Genomic DNA, 25,628 nt, shown 5'->3' on the forward strand with positions numbered 1-25,628 from the left:
TGTAGCTTTTTACTTGATGTTAGTCTAGCATTGCTAGAATATATTTTTGGTTTTGACTGTTGTTTTCTTTTACAGGAGTAATTTCGTAATTTTTTTTAAATTTACAAAACATATTTTATTATTGGGCATCAAATGTGTCTATATATTCCCAATTTTACCAGGTTTAGGTAAAAGTGTTCACCAGGTAATAGTTTACCTGATGAGCATATTTTTTTTTTGCATTGTAATAATATAAAGATATGATGGCTCAAGGTTAAGTCAATCTTATTTTTGAGTGAAAATAAGGACATGGTTTCTTAAAGAAATCAAATCAAAAAAATGTTTATAAATTTAATAACGTTTAGATTAATCTAGATTGCGTAATACACCATTAATTAAACAGTGAATAAAGTAAAGCCATTTTTTTAAAATCAAATAACTTGATTATTCTTATGATGCTTTGGACCCTGATGCCGTATGCATTATCATTTGAACCGATCTCTTGAGATTTGTTAGAAATGAGGTGCTCTGTAATAAGACCATAGAGAAATCTTCAGGCAACTAAAAAAAATTAAAAAAAGTATTATGGTTTGTGTTTTAAATTGTTATTTTTGCGGTTGCTGAGTGAAGAATAAATATTGTCAGCTCTTAAACATGCCATGGAAAACCTAAATCTAAGCAGAAATTTTTTCGTCAAGTCAATAATGTATGACAATAAATATGCAAGCTATATGTATTGCTTAATCAGAAAAGCAAATTATATAATACATAAAAAATGTTTGATTTTTAGTTAGTTAGACTTTATGAATCGGTTTTTTTAAGTTTTGATTTTGTACTTCATGGCTGATGATAGCCAATATGAAACTTTAAGCTCCATAAAAGTTTTTTCTTTCTAAATTTTAAGTTTAAGGCGCTTGGTTTTTGAAAATGTACATTTCCTAAATATTGAGCACTCTGCTACGATCAAGAGTTTAGTGTTTTTAAAACTAAATCAAACATTAACAATATTGTTGGTATACAAGGCAAACCAACTCCAAAAGTCCAAAAACATCATTCTAATACAATGAACAAATAAGTTATTGCGTAATAGTTAAAATAATAAATTTTTGTGTAATAGCTGAAACAAAAAATCTTAAAAACTCATGAATAATTGATTTATTAAATTTGTTTAGTATATCAAACAATGAAGAAATTAAAATACTAAATAGTGGTTTGATTAACTCCATACTGCCAAAAACCATACTGAATAGTTGATTTCTCCTGTATACCAACGATATATACATATGTACATATATATATATATATATATATATATATATATATATATATATATATATATATATATATATATATATATATATATATATATATATATAGTTGTGGCCAAAAGTCTGTTGTATGCTCAAATATAACTGCATTTTGAGTCATTTTGCTGTTTTAAGTTTGTTGAAATCCTAGAATCGAACCAAAAAGCTGTTGATTTTATTGATTGAACTAACTGAGATAATCTCTTATTTTAAAAAATAAAATAGTTTCATTTCTTCTTTGTTTATTGTTATGAAAGGAACTTTCACCTAAAAAACGTGGTCAGATTGTGGCATTAGTTGACTCGGGTTCAACATAAGCAGCTGTGGCACAACATCTTATTGTTTCCCAGCAAGCTATTTCATTGACAATGAAATGTTGGCGAGAGACAGGTGATGTGAAATCAAATCATCCTCTGGCGTAGCACGTCAACTGCCACACAGAGTTAGTGCAAGAACCATTTGACGACGTTTAAGCGATAATTTTAATCTAAAAGCATACCGACCTGCACGAAAATCGCTTTTATCGAAGAAGAACGTTCATAATAGATTACTTTTTTGCAGGAAATTCAAACATTACACTAGTGAAATTTGGAATGAAATAATGTTTAGTAATGAAAGTAACATAAAATTGTTTTCTGCAGCACCAAGATATGTTCGCCGTCCTGCCAATAATAGATTTGATTCAAGGTTTTGCATACGAATTGTTTAACATTCAGCATACTTGATGGTATGGGGCAGCTTCTCAGCGTCCGGCCGAGGCTCCCTTTACTTGCTTCCTCAAAATATCACTATGAATGCAAAGAAATATGTTACAATACTGGATGAAAAGCTTTTGACATTTATGCAGACTCACAATTGCAAACTCTTTATGCAAGACGGTGCTCCCTGTCATCAAGTAGCTTTAGTGAAAAACTGGCTTCGGGATCATGGGGTTAAGGTACTAGGTCCCTGGCCGGGGCAAAGCCCAGACCTTAACCCCATTCGAAAACTTGTGGCATATAATAAAAATAAAAATTGATGAAGAAAAACCATCAATTTTAAATGATCTTCGTGCCATTATTACACTTGTGTGGTGCACAGACATAACCATTGATATTTGTAAAAATCTCGTAAATTCTATGCCTGCATGAATTGCTGAAGTAATTAAGAATAAAGGACAGTGTAGCAGATATTAGTGATATGTAAAACTGAACTATATTTCTGTTGTATAGTTTTAAACAATGTTTTGATTAACTGTGAGATGTGTTAGAGACACTGTGTACATTTAAACTTTGAATTTGAGTAAAAAACACAAGTACTACTGACTTTTGGCCACAACTGTATATATATATATATATATATATATATATATATATATATATATATATATATATATATATATATATATATATATATATATAGGTATGTGAAACAATATATAAATATATATATATATATATAATATATATGCATATATATATATATATATGATATATATATATATATATATATATATATATATATATATATATATATATATATATATACTATATATATATATATATATATATATATATAAACTCATTTAAAAATGAAAACTTTTATTATCTTACATAATATATAAAGAAGCTTTTATATACTGGTTTTACAACGAAAATGCATTACTCATGTTTTTTTATGTATAAAACTTAAAAAACAAGTTGAGGGTTTTTTAAAATTTATCTTTAAGATTATTTGAAAATTAATGTCAATCCTTTTTTTTTGTGTTTTAATAATTTATAAATGTTTTACTTCATAATTTAGATTTTTTTGGGGATTGCTGCATCGATTGGAAGTTTATTTTCTGGGATTTGTATTGATCAGATCAGAAGAAAATCAACTATACTTATGATCTCAACCATCTACCTTTTTGGATATGTTGTGCTAATTTTTGGCAGTCCAAAAATACAGAACTCGGCAAACTTTGCAAATTTGTTTACTTACTTTGGTTGCGTCTATTGTGGTATTGGATTTGGCATGACTTCTCTTGCAGTACCTGTAAGTTTTTTACTTTTCATATATTAGTCGTTAAAACCAAAAATAATGAAAAGTCATATTTACTTCTTTTTAAATTTTGTTAAAAGATTTTACTTCTTCTCCTTTAGATACTATTGAACTCTAAATGCATAAACACGGACTCTGGTATACACTTTGGATACAACTGCCTTTGCTATAATTTCAATAATTTGTTTTTTTGCGTTTATAATAACTCTTAATAATTGTTTTTTCCTAATATAAATGATAAGGATTATATCATATTCTAGATGATTACAAATAAGAAATATTGTTAATATTCAGAAGATTTAAACATTGAGAACGTTATAATAATTATAAACGTAATAACTTTACAATAACGTTATAAAAAGTTATAATAGAAGTTAAAATAAATGTTATAATAAAACATTAAAACATTAAATATATATATCTTGAATTGTTATATTATAAACAATTCAAGAAATATATTTGCTTCATTAACTTTATTAACGCAATTTCGAATGAAATTTAAGTTCAAAATATATCCGTAGCTTTTTTAAAATCTTTTTTTACAACTAAATGTAGAGCTTCAAACTATTGTTTTTCATAAATGTCATACTGAAAACTTTGACAAAATAAGTTTTCAGACACAGGTTTAAACAACTTTATAATGTTGCCAAATACCAATAATCTAGTGGATACTAATATAAGAAAGTTTCTAATAGAAATCAGAAATAATAAAAGTTCAAGAACTAAGCATTTTGGAAAATAATTTCGGATTTATTATTTTGCCTCAGACATTTAAGTCCTGTTAATGATCTTTCAGATAATACAATCTAACTTTACACGCTTTGTTTTGTCCTGTAAGCTTTTATTTCTAGAAACAGAAAACTTTTATCTCTAGAAACGTTTGATTATATGCATATATGTATATATATATATATATATATATATATATATATATATATATATATATATAATATATATATATATATATATATATATATATATATATATATATATATATATATTTATATATATATATATTTATATATATATATATATAATATATATATATATATATATATATATATATATATATATATATATATATATATATATATTATCGTTCTATATAATTTAGGTTTATATTGCTGAAGTGTCATCACCACGTTTACGCGGGACAATGGGTGCTATAACTCATTATGTAATTGTTCTAGGAATATTTGTGTCTTACTTGACTGCAGATGCAAATTACGGGAACATAAATATTTGCTTTTCTGCTTTAATTGGATTAGCTCTGATTCTGTTCAGCTTTTTAATAGTTTTCATGCCAGAATCGCCGAGATGGCTATTGGCCAACAATCAACGAGAAAAAGCATTTAAAAGTCAGTTTTGGTTACTTGGTATCAAATCTGATGCTGAAGATGAATGCAATCAAATCGAAATAAATTTAGGTTATAAATTGATTTAAATTGCATAAATAATTTAAAAATTTTCTTCTTATCAGATAAAACTATGTTTTTTAAACGTTTTTTTAGACGTATAATTAACTCCTATAAAGATATCTTTATATAGAGCTAAACGAAACTCTGAAATTATGTTTTAAAAAGAGGTTTTAAATGCTTAGAAAAGACGTCTTCTACACTAAATATGATTACGTCTTTATAACGTTTTTCAGACGTTTTAACTAGCTGTTTGAGGTGTGTTTGCTTGATATCTGAAATAAAACGTTTTGTAAAGTGTAAAGTTTAAAAGTATTCTTTTAAATAACTCAATGTAACATAAAGTCATTTAAAGGAATTGAAACCATAAAAACGTAGAAGTATTTTTAGGTTTAAGTTTTATTATTAAAATAATATTTTCAAAAATAAAAAAACAATCTTAAATATGTGGGTCCATTTTTTAACTTGTTATCTAAAATTTTTGGGATTGATTTTTGATTGTAAATAATATAAGTGAACAACTGAGTTTTATTGGAGTTAAAATATACAATTCACCGCTAGACCCAAATTGTTACAGAAATGAGATCATATTCAAGTTTAGAAATATTGAAAAAATTTGAAATTGAGTTGCAAACTAATAGAACCACTTTAGATGTAAGGTTCGTAGGAAGATTATCAATGTGGATTAGAAACAAAATAGAACCAATAATAGAATCTTAAGAAATCCAGTTACTGGTAATAAAGAAGAGTTTAGGTTTTTGAGAATTACTTTATTAAAGCGGTAGAAAGTATAGTTTATTAATCTAAGTTATTTTTCTAGGTATATTATAAAAAGCAAGATAATTGAGACAATAACATGCCGAATAATTTCGGAAGCTTTAGCTATTTCAAGAGAATTAGCTCATGGCTTAGCGCTTCCATCTAATGCACAATAAAATCTTTCGTTAATTAACTCATAACGGCATGTTAAAAATTTGTTGATTAAAGGCTCAAATATTATGGTAATATTAGAGCAAATACTGATCGGACGAGATTTTGCGGTATCAAAATGTTCTCCAGAATTTTCAAAAATTGAAACCACAGATGCAATATTGCAGCCGACACAAGAACAAGATTCAATCAAGCCCTTATAAAACAATTTAGAAAGAACTGAAGATTACGTAAGACTTTTTATCTGGAATATTATATGGACCATAAAAATAGAAAAGTTTAATTGAGAACTTTTGAGATGAACTACGAGGTTAAATAAATTGAGAATGTTGAAGTTCAGACATCGCATATTTTCACTGATTCATGCAACAATAAAAAGGCGCTTGTCATCATTACTGTTGAAGGAACACATTTTCAGCTTAAAAGTTCTTTGTTTTTGTTACTTATTTTTAATCAGTAAAGTTTCTATTTTACCTCAAAAAGATGGTTTCATCTTTCTCTGACTTGACTGGCGCAAAAATTCGTTTCAAAAATTTTATTGAGCCACATTGTCTCTTGTTTAGAACCATCAGTTTTCAGCTAGTCACAATATTTAGAGCTTTAGAATTAAATACTGGAAATAAGTATCAGTTTTTAGAATTCAAACTAGTAAGAATTTAGAGTTTTTGCAAATATACCAGTCAACTTGTAACTCGCAATATTTTTTGTGTGTGGCTAATGCAGAATGTTTTGCTGTTTGTTCTACACAGTGTTTTTGTTATTGTGTTTATGTTTTGATCTGCATTTTTTTTCACCAATATGCTTTTTGTTGCATTGAGATATTATAAGAAAAACTGGAATGGATTTATGGATTTAAGTATTTTTTTTTATTATAATATTGTTTCTGTATTTAAGTTTCTTTTTTTTTTTTTGTATTTTTTTTCTGTTTGTTATTACATTACAACTTTTATACTATAATATATACTATATAATAAAAAGAAAAATAATAAAAGTTTACATTTAAAGAATATGTTAAAGAAATAATAAGAAATAAATAAATTAAGTACAAAAAAAGAATGCGGATACATAAAGAATACTTTGAGGTCTTGTTATGACAATCACTTATGTTAGAAGCGTCAAAACAGTTTCTTGTTAATAAAAATAGTATTTAAAGTTTTCATTAAACTAAGGTAAAAAATGGTAAGCTTCACACTAGTACCATTTTTCTATGGATATTTTTATCTTCTTTTCAGTATGTTACGAATGTCTTTTGAAATTTTTCTAAAAACTTATATTTTCTTCAGTGATTCTATAACCATTGCAAAACACTTTAAAAAATGCACTATTGACTAGATCTAGTCTATCATTTTTTTTTTTTTTTGAATTATTTTTATCGTCATATGATAAATACCTCCCGTTTGGCATTTTGTAAAAGTTCTTCTTTGACTCTCATAATGCAGCTTTTATCAATTTTAGCCTTTGTTTTGGGTAAAAAGGTTATTTTAAAAAACAATACTTGTCACTTACACACCTTAGACGCCTAAAAATTTGGTTTACTTTTTCGTTAAAATATCATTAATAAAAATAGAAGGCATGTCATTTAGCAGTAAATGCTTATTAAAATAAAGGTGGAAAAGAACACATTTCATTTTATCAATATTTAGAGATTTATTTGTTTTGAGTTTATTTGTCTACAATCAGAGATTTTAATTAGTTCATTTTTCGTGTTTTCAAAAAGAAAATTTATCTTATTGAGAAATAAAAACTGAAGAGTTTTATCTGCAAAGATAATAATTATTAAACTTATGGCTCTTTAAAAATCATTGATCTAAATAACAAATAGTAAAGGATCTCAATATCAATCCCTCGGGTTCTCCACATGTTATATCAAGCAAATTTATTTGCCAACTTTAATCAAGGTAGACAAATTGCATGGGATTATTTTAATAATTTGTAATCAGTTTCAAACACCACCAGTTAATCCAAAAAGTTTAAACTTGTTTATCAGAATTTCATGTTCTATGGTATCAAATTCTTTTGCTTAATCTGTGAAAACTCTTAAAGTATATTGAGAATTTTCAAACAATTTAGTTATACTTCTTGAAAACTGGATAACTGCATGTACCCTCAAACTATTTTGTTTGAAACCATATTGATTGTTATATATGAGAATATTATTTGTAAAGTGATTGTAAGTTCTACTATAAAAAACTCTTTCATAATATTTCGAAAAACCGTAATAAATAGATTTAGGACGGTAACTGCTTACATTTGTAAATATCCTCCTTTAAAGTTGGTATAACCTTTTTTTTTTAGTTGATTAGGAAAAAGTTCTAGTCTTATGGAAAATAAAAAATATTCTAAAAAATTTTTTTTTCAGACACCATATGAATTAATAACTATGTTTACTTTGGTATCATTCGGGCCAACGACTTTGTTAGGTTTGAGCGTTTTAAAATTACATTCAAATTCATCAAAGTTAAGATGCGATGTTAGGGGAAAAGAAAATTTTTTTTAAAATTATTAGTTGGATAAATAATTTTGGTTAGCTTTTGCCCAACAGAGATAAATATTTATTTAGCTCAGCAGCTAGCTTCTCTTGATTAAACAAGTACTCTTTGTTTAATTTTGTTTACTCTTTGTTTAATTTGATTTTGGGTAATTTGATTGATTGGATGACATTTTTGTTTTTTTACTGCCTGTAATATCTCGAAAGATTTCCTGAGTGCCTTTTGAATTTAGTCTGTATTTCTAGTACATTATTATAGCATTTATATAAACGATATATACTTTTCTTGCTCAATGGTTTTAGCGTAATTTTTATATATAGTTTTACTTTCCATCGATTTTGATTTTATATATTAATATATAGTTTTTGTTTAATTTTTGACAAATTTTGTAGTTCCTTGGTAATTCATGGCAATTTATTGTTTTTTGGTTTAGGTTGAATTTTAATTTTTGGCAAACTTGATTCATGTAATTCACAGAATATTTAAAAAAAAAGTGTTGTAGACTAAATTAATGTCATTTAGATGGTTTAAACATTCCCAGTTTAGTAGAGGTAATTGTTTCTAAAACGATGTTAAAACTGCTTCTTAAAAATGAGTTTATCGTAAAATTGGTTTGTTTGTAGCAATATTTTGTTACTAGTATTTATTATAGTATTAATTAGTATTAGTATTAACAGTTTCATCAACTAAATCATTGGTTATTATATTATTTATATGAGTTGTCGCTTTAGAATAGAGCTGAATTCAAAAAATGCATTATAAAACATTTTCATTTTATTATTGACTTAATCAAAACAATCGAGATTTATGTCTCCTTATATGTAGCTTTTTTTTCTTGATTGCATTTTTTTATTGTACCGTAAAATAAAAATGTACCTAAATTTTCAATTACACCTAAGGTGGCTGATAGCAACTGGTAAATAAAATGTTTATGGTGACTTTTGGTTATGATTTTAATAGTTGAAACCTCTATATTATTGTCAGAAGTACTTAAGTCCTGATAAAAAAATTGCAAATTTTCTTTTACATCAATTGGGAATACATTTCTGCGATTTTTAAATTTCTGCTCTATTCGTATCAAGTTAAAACCTTGCAAATAAAAATTAGTACATCCATTTTCATCATTACAACACGTTTTGGTTAAACAAATTACGTTGTATATATATATATATATATATATATATATATATATATATATATATATGTATATATATATATATATATATACATATATATATAAATATATATTCATAGATATATATATATATATATATATATATATACATATAAATATAAATAACCATATTGTATTCGAAAATAAATTAAATAATTGATTTTATGCATATTTAAAGTTTAATGGAATTAGGTCTCTCTTTTTCAATATGCTAAAGTAAGTTTTGAAAAATGTAAATAACATTTGGCACTTACTAATAAACGTAAGCCAAAGTTACTCTGTATTATCAAGACTTACATTGAATACTTAAGGTCCTTGTTTTTCACGATACTCGCAGATGATTCAATTAATGTAAATTTATTACTAAAAAGGCAGCATTGGAACCATTACAGCATATGAAAAAGAAATCCAAAAAAAGAAAAAGCAAAGAAAGACTGCGCTATAGTATAAAAAAAACATAGAGTAGCATCACATAAAACAGGGCTTGAATGTAACTGTAACAGGTCGAAATGCTTTAAAACTGTTCTCTTGATGCTTTTGTACTCTAAATGAAAATATGTGATCACGATTCTTCATAGGCCACCTTCAAAGGTCGAAAGCCCCACTATTTTTCCAAAAATAACTAGGCAACTCTATTTTCATGAAGAGTTTAATATTACTAAGACGTTTGACCTGTTTAAAACTATGAACGGAATTGATGAATTGTTGTATGAATGTTAGCGAAATGAATTTAACACTAATTTTATCAATTCTTTTGGATATTCTAGCACTGACACTTACTTTTTATTATTGTTATGAATAAAAAATAAATGTCAGTCCTAAAAAATTATTGTTTATTTTATTGTTATGAATAAACTATTACTAAAAAAAGAGCTGATGATGTAACTTCAAATTTATATGATGTTTTATGAAACATTTAGACAAAGACATTTGATCTGTAGAGTTATTTTGCAATTTAAGTGCTGGCCAAAATAAAAATTAATGTGTTATTTATTCGTTTAATGGATTTTCTTATTCATGAATAATAATAATAACAATAATAATAATAATAATAATATATATATATATATATACATGTATATATATATATATATATATATATATATATATATATATATATATATATATATATATATATATATATATATATATATATATATATATATATATATATATATATATAAACATGCATATATACGGACGCTTACATCTAATAATACCTTTATATAGTATTTTATATATATAATAATACCTTTTGTTTTCTATATATAAAATAATACCTTTAACAATATCTAATAATACCTTAGTTTGTTTATTTTAGCTCACCAGCATACAGCATCAATTAACGATTTTCGTTCACCTGGATTGTTTCGACCGCTTTTAATAGGAAGTACATTGTTATTCATTAATCATTTAACTATTATTGAATATATTTTTTTGTTGTTTTATCAAAATTTTAAAAAGAGTAACTATATTAAAGCTTGCATTGTTTTGCATTTGCTATTTTCATTATTGGGATGCTATATAGTTCACAAGATCTCACGCAGACGTTTACTTCTATTTGGAAGTACAATTTTGGTAATATGGAGCATTTGTTTTTACATTTATTATTTCTTCCAGCTTGATGTTGACGTAAGAGCACGGGTAGCTTACTTCTTTATGTATGATATAGTATTTACTTTTACATGGGGTCCATTGCCATGGATTATAGTTTCAGAGATTTTTCCATCTCGTGCTCGTGGTCTGCTTGGCGGTATTCTTAGATCGTTAATTTGGTGGGCAATTTTTCCCTTGGAAACGAGGTTTACACTGGCTGATACTGAAGATTATGTAAATTTTTTTTGCATTACAGCTATTGTATTTTTTCTAAGTATATTTTTTGTTTACTATTACTTACCAGAAACGAAAAACCTTACTTTAGAAGAAATTGAACATTATTATGCTATGAATCGTGGCTTTCGAAATTACTTATTTTAGCTAACAACATTTTATTACCGACCGAAAAGATTTTTAAACCGACCAAAAAATGATTAAATTTACTGAAGTAAAATTATTCGACTAGCCGACTTGGTAATTTGTTCATTTAACAATAGATTCATGAAAAAAATGCAACTGTTTTAAAAGAAAACTGTTAACTATATACTATGTGTATTACTAAAAGAATAGAATACATACATATATATGTATATGAGTGTTTGTCTGTGGGTGCGTGTCAGTGAGTGCTCAACTCGTAGTAATTAAAGCAATAATAAATAAATAAATGACTAAATAAATTAAATAAATATTAAATTTATGTATATGTAAATTAAATTATTATTTTTAAAATATAAATATTCACTGTTAAGAATCACTCTTAGTTAGTAATATCGCAGCATTGCCTGGGGTAATACTTATAAATGTAAACTAGAACTTCTTTTTCGTAAATAGAAGCATGCTATACAAGTGGGCAGTTTTAAAAATAAAATAAAAAATACTCAAAATCTCTTCTTGACCAAATTCTTTTACTAACAATGCTTTAACTAAATGTATATACTGTTAATTATCAATAGTCTTATAGATAATAACAAATGCAAGAAAAAGTCACAGGTTAAATATCTATTTCTAACAAATATTATACTGTTAGAGCCATGGGTGTCCGAAAGGAGGAAGAAGCATGGGGGATGGTGGTTGCCTATCTCTGTATTTTCTTAATTTAGAAAACTGATCTGCGTGTCATAAAACATGTTACTACAGTACAGTTATAGTAAAAATAAATTTTTTTGATATTGCGACGGTATGAGTTGGGTAAAGTACGTTATTTAAGGACAGTTTAGTCTCAATCTCAGTATACTCCATGGTTGTTATATTGATATAAGTTAAAAGGTGCTTTTGCGTACTTTTTTTTTTTCTTTTCATAACCAGATCAAATAAGAATTCAAGGTGTGTTTATTACTAATCTAATCACAAAGTGTAAACATTATAATGAATATGTCAAAAGCTAAATCAGTTCAGCATAGTATCGTGAGGCTCAACAAGGTGCTAAACACTTTGCATTAACAATAAAAAATCCAAATAAAAATATACTTGATCAGAAAGATAATTCAGTAAAACGAAATGTTGAAGAAAACAGAATAAAGCTGTATCCTTTTATTTGTACAAAATATAATATGCGGAACAATTGATTTGGCACTACGTGGGAAATATATATAACAAGGAATATGTCCCAATAAAAGTGCAAGTTACATATCACACCAAATGCAGAATAATTTAACAAATTTGCCTGAACAAGTTCTGTGAGAAAACATAGTAAAAGCTTCCAACAATGCCGTTGGGTTCTCTGTAATGGTTGATAAAACAGCATGTATTTTAGGAAACAAATATTTATGACTGGAAATGCGGTTTGTTGATACATCTAGATTCTCACTATAGTGAGGCTAGTAAAGACTAGATGTATCAACATCTCGTTGCTTACATTATATATCCATTACACTTTCCAATATATTGTTTCCATTATACGTCAGCATATATTTCAGAAACTATTTAGTTCCTGGTATATTTTATGTTTTATTGACAATGAATGAGACCTTTTATCGTTAAAATCCAAGAAGTTCCTCATGAAACATAAGTGTTTTGTGAGGAACATCTTGAATTTCCAATGCTAAAATATATGGACGTTGTCACAATATTTGATTTTATCATTCAAAATTGCAGAATATTTGGTCTTTTTAATATAACCTACTGAGTCAAAGTTATGATGGGTGCACTATATTGGCTGGAAAAAAAAACGTCTTTGTTGACTGTGCCCTTCTTTTATTATCTAGATGATGTTGCATTGATACAAAATACTATTGCAACTTTTAAAGCACTTATTGCATTTCTTTGCAAAAAAGCTAAAAGGAAATCTTCTGTCACAAGTAATCCTCTTCTATGTGAGACAAGATGGACAAACAAGTTTTAAAGTATTCTTTTTTTTGTCGTAAAGTTGATGATATTTTTTTCAACTGAAAATATTTTGATTTCATGCAAAGAGAAGTACAAGGAAAGCGGCAAATTATTATTATTACTCGTTTGAAGTCCAGCATATTCATAATTTTTGTCTCCATATTATTTCGGAAAAATCAATCTTACTTGAACCAGTTACTCACTTTCTTCAAGCTGTTCGATTTAAACTTCCAGAAGTTCTGCAACCAGTTTAGTAACTGCTCAGTGCTACAAAACTTCACATTAAGTAGTTTAGTAACTATTTCAAGGATATTTTTAAGAAAATGTACAATTGCAACAGAAGATAAATATTGCATTGATAACTCCAAGACAGTGTTAAAGACAAAGGCATCGAAGTAATCCGGGAAATATAAGTGTTAAAGAGTTCTTTAGACAAAAGATTTTCATTTCTTACTAAGGTTCTCAAATCAGCTTCTGGTAGAGTTGATTTTGTAAAGCCATTAGTGAAAAATTTACCAAAATATTAAACTTAAAAGATTAACAGCTTTAGTAAAGAACATCAGAGAAATAACAAAACTAATTTATTCATATAAAACTCATTGTTTATATAGCCAGACTCACTCTTTTCGATAGCAGCAAGCGTTTCTGGAAATGCATTGTACACATTCATTGGAATTCTTACATTTGTATAGATAATTAAAGGGGGAAGGAGAGACCCATCTGCACCGATGTTTGCTGAAAAGAAAGAAAATAATTGACCTAAATATGTCAGAACTTTAGAATAAGCAACTAGTTGAATGCAATTTAATGTCCAGTATTTTAATAAAATAATTAGGCATAACGAAGATATTAATAGACATATGTAGAAAAAAGATATTAATAGACATATATTGAAGAAAGATCTTCTTAGACATATCTAGAAGATATTAAAAGCCAAAAGCATAACGCTTGACTGTAAACATAATGAGAGAAATATTAGAAGGGATTTAATAAGTAGGCTAAACTTAGCAAGCACTGTAACACGTTCTTTTGCTTTTGTTAATGTTGCATTGTAAACATTTTTAGAGCCTTTTTTTGTCAAAACTGTTTCAGTTCTTTTAAAAATTTGAAAAGCCGATTTATCTATATTAAAATTCCTGCTTTTCTCTTTTGTTATGTGAAGAATATTATTTTCTGCTAAGTATTCTCTTATGTCTGCAAACTATAGCTGTACTACTTGCTTGCTAACATTTAATCTTGCTGCGCTCAAAGATTCGCTGGTGTGCGTACCTATATTTGGATGTCTCTTTATGAAAAGTGAATAACTAATGAAATAAAACAAAATTATAAGTCAGTAAAGCTTATAGATATATGTACATACATAAATAATTATATATAACAGACCAATGTCCAAAACTAGAAGTTGAAACAAGTTCCGAGAAACAAAATAAAAATCAAGTTGTAGCTTTTTACTCAACATTATTTAATAAGTAACCATTTTTTCCCTGGCACTAAAGTCCCAGGTCGTCCAAATTTAAAAGGTCGATTTCTGTTAATCTTAAGTATATTTCTTTCATCATAAATAAACGAAGAAACTAGGGATAAAACTGTATCATTCCTGACAGACATAGCGTGCTTTTAGGCACTTAATATGTATTTTACCAGCACTTGTTCCTTTACACCATTCAAGAATGTATTTGGACCCATCTTTTTGACAATTGGAGCATTGTCACTAATTTTAGCATGCAGAGTAATCCGAGAAATGTTGTAAAATTTGGCAGCTTTTTGAATAGACTTTTACTGAAAAATATACAGAAAGTCATACAGAAAATATGCAAAAAGTTTGAGCACGGCTTTGACTACTACAGTAAAAACTGATTATAGAACTAATTAACTAATAGGACATTAAAAATGTCTCATGTTTCATTGTAGCTTTATTATATACTTTTATATGAAGAACCTATATATATATATATATATATATATATATATATATATATATATATATATATATATATATATATATATATATATATATATATATATATATATATATATATATATATATATATATATATATATATATATATATATATATATATATATATATATATATATATATATATATATATATATATATATATATATATATATATATATATATATATATATATATATATATATATATATATATATATATATATATATATATATATATATATATATATATATATATATATATATATATATATATATATATATATATATATATATATATATATATATATATATATATATATATATATATATATATATATATATATATATATATATATATATATATATAGTTATATAAGTTGTTTTCTATTTCACAAGCTTTTTTGCCAAACGGTTCTTGATCTATCAACCAAAAAAATGAGAATCTTAAAGAAACAGTTTTCACTGTCTTAGTTATAATTGTAAATAATAAGCAAATTTGTATTGTTGTATAGGTTGCCAAATATTTTTACCTTTTGATTGTAACTCAAATGTTTAACTAACGATATTGCGAGTTATTAGACACGTTTGAATAGAGAAATTTGCATATATAAAACTCAAGATGCAGTTTAAGGCACAGCTGTAACAGTTTTGTTTGTTTATTTTTTTGGTGTAAGGGCAAAGCAAACACTAGGTCAGCTGTAATAATAAAAGAAATCGTTAAAAAAAGTAATTAAAAAAAAACAATTAACAACAAACTTTTAGCGATTTAATTTAGCGTAAATAAATAGATTCGCTGAATACTCGCTGAATAATAAAAAAAAAATTAAATTACCATATTGATAATACTTTTTTTTAAATTATAATTAATTTAAAAAAAGTATTATCAATATGGTTAATCGCCTAAGCTCGGTCACTAAAACTTGGAACATTTATTTATCACGCATAAATAATAAACTTTCAATTTTTTTTCCGGAAACATGCAGAAAATTATATCGAGGGAGAGGAAGGAGGAAGGAAGGGGGAAGGGGGGTGGAAAAAAAGGAAAGCGTGGCGGGAGGGGGATGAGCGTGCTTACCACGCCTGCGTCTTTCAAATGTTGCAATTGAATATTTACTTGAAAAAAAAAATCAGAGTTGGTTAATAAAACTTAAAAAAATGGAATATTTGTTAATTAAGTTATTTTAGTAAATATTTAGTAAATATAACACGGGTGGGACAAATGGGCCACCGCTATTTTAAAGAATAAATTTATTTAATCGTCTATTTAGCGTCTAAAAACATTTAGCGCGGGTGCTATTGGCTGTTTTTTCTCTAGCTACGGCACTTAGTAAATAAACAATTATAACGCTACAATAATACATATACGTATAAACAATATACAAAATAAACAATAATAAATATACGTGATTTGAGCTAAAACGTTGTTTTTATACTTGATATAGTTTCCTAATTTATCTGCTGTTTTATTTCAAAACTATTTTTTTTCTATTTGAAATACAGTTTATTGGGTTGACTAATTAAGTCATTAATTAATTACCTGACAAGTGAATTGAATTCTTGTTTATTTTTGTGTGTTGGTCTTAAAAATTTATTATAAACTTTTTATGTAAATATTAAATACAATTAATTATAATATTTTGTAAAATAAAAAATATTTTATCAATTGTATTATTATTAGGGGAGCGAGGGGTTAGTTGCAACACTGCAGTTTGAAGGAGTTTTAATTTATTTACCAAATATTTTAAAATTATATAACTATAATTAAAACACGCCAGATGTAAAAAACAGGTAACGATTAAAAAAAATTGCAAAAGTTATTTATAACTATGTTTTTTGATTTAAAATTATTTTTTGTTTATAACTGTAAACTCAGCAAAACGCTACCGAGCAAAAGGCTAATTTAAACAAAATATCTAAAAAAACAATATTTAATACAATACAAAAAATAGTCATTATATTATTTTATGAGTCAATTATTTAAAATTTATATTCTAAGAAATGTAACAATCAACTAAAAGAAAAAAGTTAAGTTCAGAATTCAAGCATGCCAAAGAACAAAAGATTATGAAGGAAGAAGGCAAATCACTTACTAAAATTACAATTTTCTTTGGAAAACTGAGATCAACTCCAAACACTTTTGATATAACACAATCAGTTGGCAGTGATGACAAGGTAGCACAAAAATCTGGCGGTGATAATGATACAGCTTAACTATCTAACATTGATAGTAGTGTAGCTCAACAATTTGATATTGACGGTAATGTAGCTCAACAATCTGGCGATGATGATAATGCAGCACAGCAAGGTGATACTTGTGCTTATCTTTGATATGATATTGGAATGTTAGACCTTTAAAGGCTGCCATAGTTACCCAACGCTGGAAAACTCAATTTGTATGATAAACATCACCAACCTGTGTAAACACCACTTTCTTTATCAGATGATGAAAAAAAAGCGACGTTTCCCCATTAAACTACTTTGTAAATATCCATATTTGAAATACAGTAAGGATAAAAATGGTTTATACTGTGGTGCTTGTATGTTTTTTGTGCCAGCTGGTATTAAGGAAGGTAAAAGGCAATTTGCGATACTCCAGCAGATGAATGGAAAAGTTTAGCAAAACATCGTGCCAAACAATTTTCAAACTAATACGATTCGTACGCATTGGAGTATATAGATGATGCTAAGGGAATGTGAAACAATCCCAATGCACAAATACACATAACGGGTGATGCGGAAGTTATCGGACAAAATAAAAACGTCAATAACTTATTTATAAATAAAAAAAAAAACTACTATTATATTTTTTTTAAATAAAGCATTTATCTTTTAATAAAAATATATTATTTATTATTTGAAAAAACACCTCTATCTGCAATTGATCTCAATTTTTCTCTGACGCCTTTCATATGCGACTGTAAAAAGTTTAAATCAATTTCTTGTAGTTTTAGTTTAATGCGATCGATTAAAACATGCTCTGTTGAAGCAATCTCCCTCGTAAACCTTCTGTGCCAAATGTCCCCAAAAATTTTCAATTCGTCGTGTTTGAGGCACATTTGGGGGATTGGATTCTTTATCAACGTAATACACATATTGGTCCATCCAACTTAGAGAATCTTTAGAATAATGAGAACTGGCTAAATCTGGCCAAAATAAATAGTTAAAGTCTCCATGATACTTGTGAATAAATGGAAGAAGTCGTTTTTCTAAACATTCATTAATATCGATTGATGAATTGATCGCTACACCCTTGGAAGTGCAAACAATGGCTCGGACATAGCACGGTCAGATATGGCTATCCACATTAATTATCTTTTTGGAAATTTCTATTTTCCTATAAAACGAACACTTTCTGGGCATGTCTTTTTGTTGTTTGTGTAGTATCCAGAATTTCCAGGCATGTTGTCCCCTGCAAAACAAAAGTATTTTTCGTCATCGATGACTAGAAGCGATTTTGTGTTATAGAGTTGGTTAACTAGTTTCCTGCTTCTTTTCTTTGCCTTTATTTGTTGTTCTATAGTGTATTTTGCAGTCTTTTCACGTTTTCTATATTTATTATTTATTTTTTTTAACTGACGACCAATTGTCGATTGATTTACACCAAATTTATTACCTATTTTTCTCTGACTGACCCCTTTTCGATGGTTGACAAGTCTCGTTAATTCAGCTTTCTTTTCTTTAGTCCAGGATGTCGGAAGACCAAGGTACTTTCTATCAGAAAACGATTGAACAGTTTCAAGTCTTTTTAGGTTATCATATAATGTACTTCGAGCAAATCTTTCCTTTTCAAAATGATTTACGATTTTTTTTTTTTATATATTAGGTTTATTTACAAAAAACATTTTTAGTCGCTTTCGAAAAGATTCTCGTTCAGCTGCATTTAACCTCATTTTAAATAATTGTGTTTCAAATAATAAAGTTTATATTTTATAGAACGTTTATGCGTACCCATAAAACCACAAAAACTAATTATTATGCGCAATTAATGAAATTAGGATTTGTCCGATAACTTTCGAATTACCCGTTAAAGCTTGTTAACATTGCAAAGAATTCGCTTTAGGAAACACATCATTGAAGATTGCATTATTAAATCAGTTCTTTTTTTGGGGAAACAAGGTCTGGCACTCCATGGATATAACGAAAAGATATCTAATACTAATACAAGTGTCAACCAAGAAAACTTTATTGCATTGCTTCAACTTCTTGCAAAACATAAATTTTAACTACTAGAGCATCTTAATTCACCAGGACCAAAGAATGTTATATAGTTTTCTTGAACATTTCAAAATAAACTTATTGACATTTTTGGTTATCATATGATTCAAGCTGATCTTCTCTGAGACATAAAAAGGCCAAATTTCATACTCTTCTGATAGATGAAGTTTTCTTACACAAAAAAAGAAAAGTTTGCGATTTCTATTCGGTTTGTTGACTTAAAAATATTTAATTCGAGAAGTTCTTGATGTTATTCCAGCTAACAAAATTACTGATTGTGCTTTATATCACTTCACAAAAAAATGGCTCTTAGACCATAGATTAGAACTAGAAAATCTTCGTGGGCAGGGCTATTATGGAGCCAGCAATATGCAACATAGTATGGGTAAGACTATTTTGACAGACTTAAACAATAGCTTAGTACTCTATGGACATAGTCAAAGTCACTTCCTAAATCTTGCTATATCCCATAGTAGATCATTTGAGCGTTGATGTGGTAACATCTACGGCAGTTCAACGGAAAATTTATCATCAGAACACTCCAGCTGATACTCCAAATGAGGTTTGTATGCTTAACATTCTGATTCCTTATTTGGATTACATTATATTGGACCTCCAATTATTGTTTAGTGAACAATCTTGTCAAACTTTAAAACTTTAAAAACTTTATGTCGTGTGTGAAAATGCATCTCAAGCTTCAATGTGTAACATAATCGAAAGGCTTAAAGATGTTGTCAAAATCTATAGTAACAATCTACCTCTGCCAGGATTACATGAGGAAGAAATTATTTGCTGGAAGAACCTTTGTGATGAAATGGAACACCCAAAACCAAAAATGTTACAAGCTTCATTGTTAAAATGCGATAAGTAAGCTATTCCAAAAGTAAATACACTCTTGTGGATTGGCTATACACTTCCAGTAACGTTTTGTGAATGCGAGAGATATGCATCTGCGCTTCGCAGATTGCCAAATTATATCAAAGCATCCGTATGATACTCACAATGTATCACAAACTTAACGTCACAAATAATGAAAACTAATTTTTAAACTACTTTAAGCACCGGTTATTTAAATTAGTGATGAGCTTTGTGATGTGCCAGGTACCCAGTTGGTACCTGCGGTCCCGGTAGTTAGGTTGTTTTCCCGGTTACCCGGATTAGGCCAATTTTATGCTGTACCCGGCGCCGGGTATCTTAAAAGAAATATTTACCTTAAATGCTGTTAATATATGTTTAAGTGGTACTTTGAATTGAAGCGAAATGTTATTAACAGTATCGCTTTTAGTTTTAAATTCAACCAAACTTCTTGGTATAATTCTAAGAGTGTTATCGAGTCAATAACAACTAGACCCTATTTACTCAATATAGACGTGCCTCACTTAAGTATTTTTTATTTACACTACAGTCAAGAAGGTCTACTCCTTTTTTTTTTTTTTTTGCAATTTTGTGTCTTTCTGAATCTTTTTATTTTCCGTTACACAAGTTTTGGTCAATATGCGCATATAAGCGATTATTTAGCAATAAATTACAAAATGATATAAATTATATATAATATCACAATTAAAAAACGAAAATTAGTTAGTCGGAACAGTATTTTTTAAAGTTGATAGATTCAATTTTAAAGCTCTCTTGATGATTTTGTCTTCAACGACGTAAAACGGCAAGTTAGGAATCGTCCATAAAGTACGTATGCTCGGATGCGGGAGAGGGGGTCTGCAAAGGGCGTATTTGAGATGAAGGATAGAGGTCAAATATAAAAGTAAGGAAATAAGTTAAAAAATATCATAAAATTATGGGTATGGAGGTTAAAAACGTAAATACTTTTAGGGAGGTGCATGGTACTCAAAAAGCGTATATCAAAATGCGGGGTAGGGAAGAGGCCGAAATAGAAGCGTACTTACTTTACGGAGAACTCCTTGTTCCAAAAATTAAAAACCTCTTAATCATTATTTAATATTAGGAAACTTGATACATTTAGACAAATTTAATTAACGCAAATTATTCATCGTTATTTTGTGAAAAAACAATTCAGCGCAAGAGATTTCTCAAGCCTTTATTTCACCTTTTTTTAATATGGAATTGGTGCATGGTGCCGGGTACTTGAACTCGTACCCAATTTTTTTTTCCGGTACCCGGATTCGGGGAATCGGCATAAACTGGTCCAGAACATCTCTAATATAAATGAGGTTTGTGAAAAGGTTAATTGAATTTCTTAGCCAACCATTATTCTGTTAGGCCAGAGAATCAACTATTTTAATCTATAAAACAAAGCTAAAATAGCATTGATGTACTCTTCACAAAAAATGTTGGTAAAATACTATTATAAACACTTTTTTTGAAAAATTTAGCTTATCATTTTTTTCATTGAAACAAAAAAATTGTTACACAAAAGTCTAACAGATATATTTAACACCACCTCCATCTTACCCCACACACACCCCCTACCTAAAATTACCTCTGAAATAGATAACTTTCTTTTTTAAAAAGACAAAAAAGTAATGTTCAGAACTTGTTTTTTGAAATAAATAAACGGGAGAGGGTTCTAATTAGCTCAAAGTATGCGGAAAAATTGCCATATTTATTTTTTTTGCTCCTAGAGCAATTTTTAAACAAATTAATTTTACCTTTTATTAAAACAATGTTTGAGTAAATAATGAATAAGTATAGAAATAGTGGGTGTCAAAAACCAAGACCCGTTAGAAATAGTGGGTGTCAAATACCAAGACCCGATTTTTTACCTATTGCGATCCTAACTCTGGTTAGCTAGTGTTTTAATTATCAAAAAACAAGAGTCAAACCAGTTTTTTAGCTAATTTAAGCTGTAAAATTTTAATAAAAAATAGGTAATGTAAATAATCATTAATAAATATGCAAAGTAATAAACATATTTAAAAACACTATTGTGGAGTTACAACAAAAAAATACTATGTTACAAAAGCAACCAAGTTATAAATGTTGTCAAATGTTATTACAACGCAGAGACTGAGACAGATGATCTGTAGGGGCTCTATGAAAAGATTAGGCTGGTATTTTGCCATCCATATCTTCTTTGAGCTCCAATCTGTTTATTATTAAAACATTTGTAATTATATTTTATTTTTTATGATAAGGAAGTGTAGCTTATATAAACAGCATAAAAAATAAAAATAAAAAAAGACACAGGAAAACTTTTAGACTTTATCTCATACTTCAAACAGTTTTATTTTTAAAAATTTTTCATTACCTATAACATGTCCATTTTGAGTTTATTACTTTATATTTTTAAATATACATTTAAAAATAATATGTCAATTCCAAATTAAACTTTCAATAATATCTTTCAAAACAAAAAGAGGTGAATATATCTATAAAACATAAACTTAGAACCATAAAACTTGTAAAACACTTACTCCGTGATTTTAACTTTTCTAAACAATATAATAAAAACCATCTTAAAAATCAAATTAAAAACTTAAAACACATGTATATCTAAGAGGGTGTTGTTTAACCATTTTTAAATGGTTTATATACACCCTGTCATTTTAAACTCCCCTTCTGTTCAAAAAAAATTTCTATAGTAATTTTGTAACGTATTTTATTAACAGAATTTTATATATTAAAATTTACTAATATTTTAAAAAGAATTTAGTGTATTTACTAGAGTAAAGTGCAAGTTTGAAAGTTTGTTTAGATATTTTTTCGGTGTTTATTTAATCTTACAGAGTAATCAACGAGTCAATCAAGGTACAATGTTTTTGACATTAAAAGTACGCAGTTAGAAAGTGTAGTTGTATAGTCGCGACGTAAGAATTATCTTGTTCTTTTTCCACTATTCAAAAAAATTGAGTTATTGATAGTTTTATTTCCCTCAAACTAATGTTTTTCTATTGTATTAAGACCTAGGTTATAAGTAAAAAAGTTGCGGAGAAAACTTAAGTTTTAAAAATGCTTTTATATGCCGTGTCCCGAAGTTTTTACTTTTTAAACCGTTTTATTTCTAAACTCAAAAGTGTGGAAACAGAACAAGATAATTCTATCGCCGCGTAGTGTCGAAATTTAGGAAAACTTCCACTTAACAAAGATCTTAGAACTAGAGATGTCACAAATAGCGCTTTTGCCGAATACCAAATAATCGGCTCGACCAAAGCACCAAACATTCGGCTGCCGAATACTTGGCAACACTTAGTTATTTTGATGGTTCCGACCGGCTTCATTGAGGTTCATATGATAACTACGCAATCGGCGTTATTTTTTTATTTATGACTTTGTTGTGTCACAGCATACAATACTTGTTGAATGTTACATCAAATTGTTTTAGCTATGCATAAATGTATATCATACTCTTCAAACCATTCAAAAAAGTTACAACAATAATCAGTTCTGATTATTCTTTCATTAATAGAGGAAATTTTAAAAGTTGCTATAGATAGCTATAGCTTAAAAAATCCGATTTTACTAAAAATGTTTTAAACAATCTGAACTTTAAGAGTGGTTTAATTTTAATTGCATGTCAATTAGACGGATGTCTTTTTTAATTTGATGCACGTTCCAAAACTAATTTCAAGGGATTAGTTAAAATGCAACAAGCAAAACAAAAACAAAAAAATAAAGTGTCTTTAATGTTTAGAATTAAAAAATTTTGTGGATAATTAAGTCATTGGTTAGTCTTTTTCATGACTGGTTGTTTGATACCGATGAACCATCAGCGGTGACTAGTAACGCCGGTGATGATTGTCTCCACTTTGTAAAAAAAAGAAATGTAAATAAAAACTAACAAACCAATATCTACAATAAAAATGCACGCATATCAAAATGTGGAAGAGAAAAGTTAAACTGCAAATGATATTAGTTTTTTTATGAAAAACTGTTTGTTTAAATTGGACAACAAAGTTCTACATATTGTGGTTAAACGCAGCAATATTTAAACAGAACTTGCTGAAATTGTCTTTTTATTTGGCTGTGGGAGGAATGGCTTTTTTTGGAAGTAGGGGAGACCGGGGCTAGTTGGCTCGGTTTTTACTCTATGAGCTCTGTACCCCTAACAGTACATTTTTTTAAAAATATTAAAGTGTAGTCTTAAAGAGTATGGATTAGGGTATCTTATAAAATTTGCATTCATTTAAAAAAAAAAATTCTTGGGGCCTTTCCGGACCCTCAAAAAAAAAAAAATTGCGCCAACTTACCCCACCACGGGGTAAGGCAAACTATAAAAATGATTATTAATGCACTATTAAGTGCAAAATTAGTAGAAATTTTTTTAAAATTAATTTTTGCAACAATTTTATCCCAAAATTTAATATTACTTTTAGCTGGTACGAAATATTAGTCCGTATAAAAGCCAAACAGTAACCCACCTTTTATCTGTGGAAAAAAAAACTAAACAAAATTTTTTTTAATTTTTTTGTAAGAATAAATATTTTCAATATTGTTAAAAATAAAAAAAATTAAAAAAAATAATTTTATAAAAATAAATATTTTTTCCATAGTAAATGCTATGAGCCAACTTACCCCGTAAAAAATTTGTCAACTTACCCCGAAAGCTTTTTTTTTAATAAACAGTCTATAGATCCTGAAAAACGGCAGCTTTGAAAAAAAAGTCTGACTGGATATAGTAAACCCATTGTGACTGGAGCTTTTACAATAATTTTTTTTTCATACGACTAAATATTTTCTTTGTAAAGTTAAAAGGAAGCGATGTTCTAAAAGTTACGTTTTTGTCCAAGAAACGCATAAATCTCAATATCTCCCATGCGCATGCGCGAATCCTGACAATACTACAGTGAATGATGAAATGGTCAAAGAGGATGTTTCTGAGTAATTTTTGTCACTTTCTGATGAAAGGCTCTAAAGATAAACGCAGTTCGTCAACTTACCCATGCGGCCAACTAGCCCCGGTCTCCCCTATGTATAATTTATAAGAAATTTGAAACTATTTGCTTTCATCAAACAATAAGAATATCTTATCATAACTTACTACCTTTTGATTTTAAACATGCTAACTATTTGTTAAAAATAAAGAAAATAAGTAAATAGTTATATGAAATCCGTTTTTATGCGTTTTTTTTGTTAAAGTCTGGTATTCAGTGCTCGGCAAACGAATTTACATTGTTCGACCGAATACCGAATCGTAAAATAAGTAGCCTAATAGGCCGAATACCGAATAGCCACCAAATATTCGTGACATCTCTACTTAGAAAATATAACAAACGGCTTAACTGTGTGATTAAATCTGGAAAGA

General features: G+C 27.7%; 1 protein-coding gene across 1 annotated transcript; it reads left to right on the top strand.

Annotated features, from left to right (window-relative positions):
- The first annotated feature begins 2,076 nt into the window (after nucleotides 1–2,076).
- LOC136074333 (glucose transporter GlcP-like) lies at nucleotides 2,077–17,407 on the top strand. The gene is made up of 8 exons (XM_065786639.1): nucleotides 2,077–2,223; nucleotides 3,069–3,302; nucleotides 4,423–4,735; nucleotides 10,638–10,706; nucleotides 10,797–10,894; nucleotides 10,937–11,146; nucleotides 11,940–11,995; nucleotides 17,215–17,407. The coding sequence occupies exons 1-8, from the start codon at nucleotides 2,077–2,079 to the stop codon at nucleotides 17,405–17,407; spliced, it is 1,320 nt and encodes a 439-aa protein (XP_065642711.1).
- The last annotated feature ends 8,221 nt before the right edge of the window (nucleotides 17,408–25,628 follow it).

The sequence above is a fragment of the Hydra vulgaris genome, chromosome 01 (assembly GCF_038396675.1).
Source record: "Hydra vulgaris chromosome 01, alternate assembly HydraT2T_AEP".
Lineage (NCBI taxonomy): Eukaryota > Metazoa > Cnidaria > Hydrozoa > Anthoathecata > Hydridae > Hydra > Hydra vulgaris.